At 37.2% G+C, this 10666-nt stretch overlaps 1 protein-coding gene across 2 annotated transcripts; it reads right to left on the bottom strand.

The window, feature by feature from the left end:
• Positions 1 to 6441: 6441 nt before the first annotated feature.
• Positions 6442 to 10309, bottom strand: LOC111912978 (G-type lectin S-receptor-like serine/threonine-protein kinase At4g27290). 2 transcript variants are annotated; one of them, XM_042897486.2, is made up of 8 exons: positions 10149 to 10309; positions 8649 to 9859; positions 8316 to 8477; positions 8050 to 8198; positions 7719 to 7929; positions 7378 to 7615; positions 7142 to 7292; positions 6442 to 6916 (listed from the first exon to the last, which is right to left on the bottom strand). In XM_042897486.2, the coding sequence occupies exons 2-8, from the start codon at positions 9790 to 9792 to the stop codon at positions 6632 to 6634; spliced, it is 2340 nt and encodes a 779-aa protein (XP_042753420.1). In that variant the 5' UTR covers positions 9793 to 9859; positions 10149 to 10309; the 3' UTR covers positions 6442 to 6631. The 2 variants fall into 2 exon arrangements, with proteins under 2 accessions (XP_042753420.1, XP_023764470.1); XM_023908702.1 differs by lacking the exon at positions 10149 to 10309 and having other exon boundaries at positions 8649 to 9946.
• Positions 10310 to 10666: the final 357 nt, after the last annotated feature.

The raw sequence follows: 10666 nt of genomic DNA, 5'->3' as shown, positions 1-10666 counted from the left end.
GCCGAGTTAACAAACCCAGGTGGTTGTTGCAAATAAACTGTCTCGGTGAGATTACCATGTAAGAATACATTTTGTACATCAAGTTGGCTTAGTGACCATTTCTTATTCATGAATAGAGATAGAACAACATAAGTACTTGTCGATTTTACTACGGGACTGAATGTATCTTGACAATCAATGCTTGGTTGTTGCCGAAACCCTTTTGCTACTAGTCATGCATTGTAATGTTTAATCGCCCATGTTTAGTCCCTTTTTAATTTGTATATTCATTTGCAATCAACAACGTTAAAATTTGGAACACATGGCACTAACGTCCAGGTAGCATTCCGCATCAGATCCGAATACTCTTCTTCCATGGCACTGCGCCACTTAGGATCCCTCTTAGCAATGGTAAAGGTTGCTAGTTCGATGTCAGGCGAATGGTATTGGGTATGGTAGGAGGCGGCATCATAGGGTTTGGTTGGTTTAGGATTGGGATGTAGGTTGGCGGGTCGAGTACACGTAGGTTGTTAGGTGTTAGAAGAAGCATCAGTAAGTATAAGCGGAGGTGGTTGATTGGTGTTTTGGGAACGGTGGTGATATGTGTGAATGAGAGGTGGTTTGGTCGTGGGCTTTTCATGAGGGGATGTTGTGGTAGGTGTCGTATCTGGTGAATCAAATTGTACAAAAGGTGATGTGGAGGGTGAGACAGTGGGTGGTAAGGTAGGATTTGGATATATTGAGATGTAGGGATTTGTAGTGGTTGTAATCGAAGTGATTGTAGGAGGTTTTTGAAAAGGGAAGGATTGCTCATTAAATCGAACATGACGTGCCACATAGATGCGATCAGATGGTGGCTTTAAAAAACCGATAGCCGTGATGAGCAATGTTGTAACCTAGAAACACACACGGTGTAGAACGAAAGTCCATTTTGTGTTTGTTGTATGAACGGAGATGAGGAAAGCACTGACATGCACAAAACCGAAGAAAAGAAAAATTAGGTTTATGTTTGAACACATGTTTAATGGGTAAGGTGTTGAAGTTCGTTCGGGACGACATTTGGTTAATAAGATATATTCCGATGTCAAAAGCAAAATGCCAAAACCATTGAGGAACATTGGATTGAACGAGTAGAGTAAGACCAGTTTCGACAACATGCCGATGTCGTCGTTCAACAAAACCATTTTGCCGAGAGGAGAGAAAACTAATAGAGATTTTGAAACTCGCCTCCTTAATTGGTTTGGACGAATCTTAGTTTGTTTTGAAATCGTTGTTCAACCATCATAAGGAATCGTTTAAAAGTAGTATAAACATCAGATTTTAGTTTTAATGGAAAAATCCACATAAAGTTAGAATAATGATCAACACACAACATAAAATATTTGTGACCATCGTAAGAGGTAACAGGAGCAGGACCCCATACATCACATAAAACTAAATCAAAAATGTATAAACTTTTATAAATAGATGGTGAGAGATGAAGTTTAGACGATTTTCCAACATGACATGAATCACAAAAAGTACGAGCACACTTATTTTGTAAAGGTAAATGATATTTAGATAACATGGACTTCAAGAGTTGTGGATGTGGATGTCCAAGTCTTTGGTGACATTTAGTGGATGAAGCACGGCTGGTAGAAAACACTATTTTGTAAATATGTTGAGTTTGAGGAAGAAGAAAGGTGTAGAGACCGCCATTACTTGGACCCATGAAGAGGATACTGTGTGTAAGCTTTTCCTTCACAACAAAGAAATAGGAGTGAAACTCAAAGTACACATGATTATCAAGACAAAATTTTTGGACAGAAAGAAGGTTTTGTTTTATTTCGGGAACATGAAGTATGTTTTTAAGGGTAAAGGTTTTGTTTGGTGAGTAATATTGTGAGGAACAATATGTAGAATGGGTAAGCCCTTACAATTACCGACGTGAAGATTATTATCAACGTAGTAGGCCTCAGAATTATCGAAAATTGATAGGTCCGGTGCAACATGATGGCTAGAGCCCGTTTTTAGAAGCCAAGAGGATATCATTTGTGAGCGGTAGTCTGTAAAGTTAGCATAAGGTGGCTGTCTCATTCTCAAGGTAGTTGGATCACAGTTAGGGCATTGTGACGAGATATGAGCAATCCCACACCCGTTGCATGTGCCAAACACAATGTTTTGATAAGAAGCCCAATTAAATTGATTACGGTTACCTCCTCCTTGATTTCTATTGTTGTAGTTCCCTCTTCCACGTCTAGAGTCATGTCCACGACCACGGTTATTTCAGGATCTGTTGGTGTAAAAGGATTTAGCAGGTCGTGCATAAATGAGCTAAACCTGAAGGCCAACTCGTGACAAAAGTTGATGAATAGCGTACAGTTGATCCGGTTGGTGTGACAACCCAAAATTTCAATTCTATACAAACCATATCGAGTCAGTAGAAGATTAGAACAGTTACAGAGAATTTCCAGACTTTTGGGTATAAGTTTGAGTATTTCAAGATTTACACTTAAGGAGATATCAGGAGAGTGGATGCACTAGGGTTTTGTGCAACACTGTTATTTCAAAACCCTATGATATTAGAGTTCATTTCGTGAATAAAATATTTTCTGCCAAAAATCCCAGGACTATATATAGGATTCTGAACCATATTTATTCATTAGTTACATTTCCAACAAGAGAAAAGCCGAATTCTCTCTCACAGATCTTCGGACTTTCATTCCGGAAAGTGAGTACTTCTATCTAGTGTTGTTTTAAAGCTTCTTACATGCTTAATACACTAGAAATCCTAGGAAAACACAAAGATCTGAGAGTTTACCGCCCAAGAACACCTTGGGGAGTAAACTCTTTTATAAGGGCCAAAGTGTGCCCAATGTCCCTCCAAGCCTTGGAACTCAACCTAGAAACTACCATGACATGTTTAGACCACAAAAATCATTAAGAACCAAAGGCTAGAAGTGAGTTCACGGCCAAGGATGTTCTTGGGTCGTGAACTCCATTTTTAGGTGCCAAAACACCCTAAAAGCCTTCCTTAAGCCAAGATACTAGTTTAGACATGTACCCTAATGAGTTTAGGACTAGCAAACACCATTATAACACCAAGAGTAAGGTGTTCACGACCCAAGAAGTTCCAGGGCCGTGAACTCCAAACAATAGTGCCAAATGGTGCTATAAACTCTTCTAAAGCCTTGTACACTAGCATAGTTTAGTTCCTAGTTAATTTAGGGACTTGAAAACACCAAAAACACCCTCCCAAGGGAGATTACGGCCGTAATCTCCAAGGGATATGGTCCCAGGGCCGTAAACTCCTAAAAGGAGTTATATAATGCCCTAAACTCCTCCATAGACCAAGTCATTAAGTAGGAATGCTTCTTAGGACCTTATAGAGCATCAAACATCAAATGGTAACATAAGTATGAGCTTACGGCCATAAACTCATGAGTTTACGATCGTAAAATCATTTAGTAGGATCATTAGGGCCGTGAACCCCATGGTGGAGTTTTCCTTGAACCCTACACATAATAACTTCCCCTACAAACACTTAGATGCAATCCTAGAGGCTAATAACACTTGATAAAGGTGTTTAGCATGTCCTAGGGTGTCTTGAATTATTTATTAGTTGTTTATAGACTAATTTGATACATATATGTAATATTATATGTTAACTAGGATCATAGAGTGTGTTCAAGACTTCACTTGACACCTAGCAATCCTACCTCTTCAGCTCATCCGTATCACCCACAACAGGTGAGTTCATACCCCTTAATCAATGTTTTAACTGTTTTTAAATGTTTTAGGGGGGGGGGGAGGATACAAGTAGAATCATGCTAGTTACTATATCAATCACATGTGATTAGTAAGCAACATTCAAATGATTGGCTACTCATTAGCCGTTTTACCAAACAGTTTCCTTCAAGTGTTTTTCATAAACACTTCATATGTTTAAAACTCCTTATTAAACTGTACATTTTACTCTGTATGTTTCATTTCAAACTCATTTACAATTGTGTTTCAAACAAATGTTTCCTTATACTTAAACTGTTTTATTAAACCCATGCTTCCAACCCGTTTTATAGATTGACATCAAGTCAATCTTTTCTTAGATAATAACTATGTTCAAAGGTTTTACAAAACTTATTTTATGCTTTTATATTATAAATTGCATGCCTATATATGTATAGTTATATAAGAAATGTTTAAAATACTTAGGAAGGCTATCCACCCTATTTCCTTTTCGCGCTTGAGATGTGGTCAGGTGGGACATCGGGTATCCGTCCGAAGGTTGTTTAAATATTTGTTATATATCATAATTACATATATAATCATAAAGGTCCTTCCAGTTCATCCAATGCCCTTGGGTAGCAAGGGTATACATCCATGTTCATACGTACCAGTTAGATTACTAGTAAGCTACCATATGGGTAGTTTAGGAAGATACTAGAACTATTACTAGAACGCGATATCATACAATGAGTCAATACTTGCTAGATAGAGAGAACATACATTATAGCTAGCATACGTAGAGCATTACAGTACATTACTATACTATTACATGAGTACATTTACATGAATACGTTTACATATATACACTTACATGAGTACATCTACATAGATACATCTACATGAGTACATCTTCATGAGTACATTTACATGATTACACTTACATGAGTATGTTTACATATACGATGATAGGACAGACATCACTAGGTGCTATAGCATGGAACAAGTTCAGGATCTAACTATACCGATGAATCACAATGCAATTGTGATAGTTATATCGGGTATACATGATCATATTAATGTGGATGTGTCACGACATGCATATATGCATGGGCGTGTAAAGGTCTCAAAATCCCTTTGACAGGGGAGCGTCTAGCCTGGGATCTAGCCATCACATTATACCTTATCCCTCAAATAAGACAATAGGAGTACCGATGTAGTTATTTATTACAAATACTACAGTACTTAGAAGAATTACCCTAGACTTGAGGTAATTGGTACGGTTGTAGTTCGACACTACACCATAGTACTATTTCATTTTCCCATTACATTCACTTCGTGAACATTCACACGACGCACGGTAATGTAGAAACTATATTTTTGGTTAATGATAGTCAGATTTGGGAAAAATACACACTCTTACAAGAGACACACACACAGACACTAGATGCCTTGGTAGAAGGCTACATTTAGAACAATTAAGTCTTGGTAGAAGACTCCCTTTTATAATAGTAGGAATCATAGGGATTTCTAGGGTTTTTCAAACGTTTACAATTGTTTTACAAACATTTTCAATACTTACAATTCATATACATTTTCAATACTTACAATTCATATACATACAAATACTTACATACAAATTAAGACACTAAAATACTTATGATCTCACCAGCTTTAAAGCTGATACTCTCTTTCAAAATAACTTGTATCCTCAGGTCAACCATAGACAGGTACCGATGCAAGGTTTAGAGAAGATGGAGCTCGATCAAGACTCGTCTTTCATTTTGTTTATACTTTAGTGTCTATTATAATTTGACAGAAAACTTGTATTAAAATTATATTATTAATGCAATGGATGATGTTGTTGCTTGTTCACTACTTTTCATTGTTGTGATACTGTACATGACGTCCTCCGCCCCAGAACGTTTCCGCCGTTCTTGGTTTTGGGGTGTGACAGTTGGGGGAGTGGACGAGGTAGCATCATGAACGACTGAGGTATGACTGTTTGTGACAACTATGAAAGCTTGTGCTGGAGAGATGTCTGTTGCTGGTTTCTTGATCATGTAATCATGGTCTGATAACAAGCCATGAAGTTCTTCAAAGGCAGTCGTGAATTGACGACCAAGAAGGGCTGACTTCAACCCGTTGTATTCTTCTCTTAGACCCGAGATAACTAGCATCACTAAATCTTTTTCTTTCACTGGTTCACCTATATTGGCAAGTGCATCAAAATATTCTTGAGCCCAGGTGAGCCCGAGTGATGACTCAGAGATGGTAGAAACAAGGAACATACATATATGAGCATCATTGGAAACCTATGTGTTGTAATATGGGTTTGGTTGTTGGGGTTGTACTGTGCCATATTTTCCTTTGCCTGATGATGAATATGGGGTAGTAATCGATGGACATAGAATTGTGCCATCAATATAACTGAACAAGCAACTTGTTGGTGAGAAGAAATGGTTGGACCATCTCCTTCCAGTAACCATAATTGATAGGAGATAGAGTGAAACCAAACTTACGGTGACAATGGAGAGTTTTATCTGCTGGGGTAAAGACTGTAAGTGACATTGATTAGCAACAAAAAGAAGTAAAAAAGAAAAAGAAATTGGATGTTACTGTAGATGGCGGCATTGTGGAGATCGACAGAAGCAAGAGATGGAAGCACTGCTTGATCAACGCTGTTTGCCTTTGATCGACTTTTTTTTATTTTTTTTGGTAGATGCTTTTTACGGTATGCTGTAAGGTTCTGATACCAAGTTGACTTTGTAATCAGTAATGTTGTATTATTGTATAACCATGATTACAATAAGAGTACATATATAAGAGATATATTTATACTCATGACCCTCTAATATAAGAGTACTTTAATTGTCTAATAGTCTATGATATATGTGAAAAAGAAAACTTAGCATTATGATCACCAAATGCACCTCGACATGAACACATATCATCGAGGTTCTAATGTTGTCATCGTGATGTCATTGACGGAAGCTAGACTAAGTTGTGGCAAACTTCCTTTTGCAAAAAATGCAGGTTGTTTAGGTTGAGGCAATGCACCTTCTTTATCAAACATCAAAATGACAGATGACATAGTTGGTCTGTCTTTTGCAAAATGTTGGACACATAAAAGACCTATATGTATTGACCGAAATACTTCGGAGGCTACACATGACTCACGGATATGCGGATCACGCAACTCCAGTGCCATGTCTTCTTCAAAAAGTCTCCACGCCTAAAAATCCGAAATAAGACACAACAACAATCATCTTCTATGTAAACTAAATTTTATTCTATGATATTTAAAAGAATAATCGCATTGGAGAAATAGAAGAAAAAATTGATGGACAAATTTGCAAATAGTTGTAACTTGATGGGGAAAGTTTGGATGTTAAAAAGAATACACTAACGTGTTAGTCCAACAACTAAAAAAGACCCATTAAAGGGTTACAAAACTTACATGTGCAAGAAGATTATCACTGTCATTCTCATGAGAGAATCCTTTATTTTTTTTCCCGCTCACAATTTCCAACACAAGAACACCAAAACTGAAGACATCAGATTTTTCCGAGAAAGTCCCATCTACAACATATTCTGGTGCTAAGTAACCCCTGAAGCAAAATTTATGGAGGTTTAAACATCTTGCAGAAGTAAAATTTATAAAGAAAGTTGCATGGTTAATTTATGAGTTCTTACAAAGTTCCAACTACATTGTTCGTATTTGCTTCATTTTCATGTTCTCTAAACATTCTTGCAAGACCAAAGTCTGATATCTTTGGGTTCATGTCAACATCCAGCAAAACATTGCTTGTTTTAAGATCTCGATGAACAATTTTAAATCGTGAATCTTGATGAAGATAGAGGAGTCCTCGAGCAATCCCATGAATGATGTTAAAACGATCTGACCAACCTAGTATCGGACTTTTGATTTTATCTGCTCAATATAAGTTATCAGTATGATTTACCTTAAGAATTTTTTTTTTTGAAAAGCTAGCAAGCAAGGCAAGAAACATGTGTCATATTAAGTAGAGTTGTACCAAATATGAATGAGTCTAGACTTTTGTTAGGCATGTACTCATATATTAACATGTTTTCATCTCCTTGAATACAGTATCCCAAAAGCTTTACAAGATTTCGATGTTGAAGCTTAGCAATGAATTCAACTTCATTTTTAAACTCTCCAAGACCTTGTCTTGAAGTTTTGGATAATCTTTTCACAGCTATTTCTCTTCTGTCATCGAGCACACCCTAAAGATCAAAAGGTATTTCAGATATTGAACAAAAAAATTAGATTCTTTTAACAAATATAAAATCAATGAAACGTTTATAAGAAGAAAAAGAACTACGGGTAGCTGTTAAGATTCTTACCTTGTAAACAGGACCAAAACCACCTTGTCCAAGTTTTTTGTCATTTGCAAAATCATTAGTGGATTTTGATATCACAGACAGGCTAAAAGACGTTAACTCTGTATCATCATCTTGGCTCTCCATGATATACTCTTCATCAATGGGTTTCACTAGTACATCAACAAATGGTAACAAACCAAACTAATATATGTTAATGAAAGATTCACACTCCAAATTATTGTTTTTGATATTTACTCAATAAATAACCAAAACAATCACAGAATTACCTGGTATTTTCACTTGGGATCTTTTCTTTTTTCTCCAACCATACATGATTGCCAAAATCAATATCACAATAACAAGACTAGATAAAATCGACACCACCCATGTGATTGTTTGCCTCTTTTTGCTGGAAACAGGTCTGGAGGTAAATTCCGGGATTGATTGAACTATTAGCAAAACCATAACAAGTTAATTATGTTTGAAGCCTTGAACGAACATGAACTACTATTACTTGAAAGAACAGGTAAGATTGTCAAAAAAAAAAAAATACACATTAAAAACCCAAATTAACTAGGCCTTTGAAAGTTGTTTATTATCATGAAAAATGATCAGCTTACTTGTCAAGTCGGAGACAGCTATTCTTACATAAAGGTCCCGGCTTTCATCCACTGTTCGGACATCCATTAGATCCTCGAACCACAGCAAGCATCCACTTCCGTTCATTCGAATATCAATATTGGCATACGCTGTACACGAGCAATTCTGCTTGCATGCCGTCTCACATTCGCCAAGTGTCATGCTTCTATTGAACCATGCACCCCGAGTGTCTGGCATGTTAACGTTTTTAAACACTCGAAATCCATCTCCATCCGGACAACTTAAAGTTGTTCTACGGCGACACCCACTTGACCACTGGGAGGCACTCCATTCGTCCGGGTTTCGAGGTTCGAACCCTTCCATACAACTACAAAGAGGTGACTTCTTAGCGTCGCACCTTCCATATGAACCACATTGTCCGAAACGGATACACATGTCGCTATTCCCCTTCCAATATAGGAACCACATCTGTGTTCTTTCGATCCAGTTCAGTCGTAACACGTCACCATCTGGACTAAAGTAGACACGCGTCACGACTGAACTGTTAACAAGTGTGTACACATAGTACACCTCCTTATCATTGAAAACGAAGTTGTGTGTGAATAACGCGTTTGAAATATGCCTAGGCATGCCATCGAAGGTAACACCGTTCCATGGTCCAAACCTTGAGAGAGGAACAGAATCCTGTTCTTCGAACAACTGAGGGAACCCGTTTATATTCATGAACAGTATATACGGGCCAGGTGAAGGGTCGTCGAGGCTCTTCCATGATGACCATCGCCTATCTAACCCAGACACCAGGTCCTTTCCGAATTTCATCCCGGGAAGGAACGTGTCTCCAGGGTAATCGAAACTTTGCCAGATGAAATTTTCCTGGCCGGTTGTTCTTACAACCAGATTTCCAGAGCTCAAAAGTTGTGCCACTGGATTTATGGTTGTGGGAGATACAGGGCCAGGGTTAGATGACCAGATGATGGTGTTGTTGCTACTAGCGATAACCAATAGGGATCCGTTGGTGTCAACTTTGAACACACCAGACAAGTCGGTTATTGGTGTCTCCCTGTTAGCAACCCATACCACTGTCTGTGGGGATTTGTTATTGTACCATATGCCCAAATACCGGTTCATTGACTTTCCGGGACTAAAAAACCCGAGTTCATACATTTCATCGGCTGAAACAAGGGTATGTCCGTCACGGATAGCTTGATCAGCTGCTATGCTGTCTTGTGCCCTATAAATTCCCAAATCAGACATCAGGAGACCAAATATTAATAAATAATGAACGACCTCCATTGATGTTTTCTTTGGAGAATTGTTAATTCACTTGGAATATATATATATATATATATATATATATATATATATATATATATATATATATATATATATATATATATATATATATATATATATATATATATATATATATATATATATATATATATATATATATATATATTCAGTTTCTCAAAGAATTTGTGTGTGTGACGGATGGAGCACGCTAAGGGTTGACTGTTGACCTGATGAGTCGTCCACTCTTCCTCCAACATTTTGCTCCAGAATTTGGATTTAGATCGGAGCATGCATGGTACACGGCACATTTGGTACCACTCGACCACCAAAACGGCAAAACCCACTTTCTACGTTAGTCATCGGGCATCATATTGGGTTGGAACAAACGCTGAGTCATGAATTTTGATAAAGAAACAAAATTATTAAGGAAATGAACTTTTTGATTTTTTCATATCCGGATAATTATTTATTATTGTTATTATTTTTTTACAAATTTATGGAACGAACTTTTTGGAAGTGTTTAAGTATGATTATTATGACCGGTTGTAGCAGATTACATCCGGTTATAACCAGTCATATGTGAACACTTCCAAAAAGTTCGTTACGTAGATGTGTAAAAAAAATTATAGTTACTTAGATATGAACAAACTGAAAAGGTAAAAGTAAATTACACGAATGGTCCCGTGGTTTGGATAATTTATGCGTTTGGTCCCTAACTTATTTCTTATCACCCACAACCCACTGT

This window comes from Lactuca sativa, chromosome 8, assembly GCF_002870075.4.
Source record: "Lactuca sativa cultivar Salinas chromosome 8, Lsat_Salinas_v11, whole genome shotgun sequence".
In the NCBI taxonomy this organism is placed as follows: Eukaryota; Viridiplantae; Streptophyta; class Magnoliopsida; order Asterales; family Asteraceae; genus Lactuca; species Lactuca sativa.
This window is presented reverse-complemented; position numbering and strand designations above follow the sequence as displayed.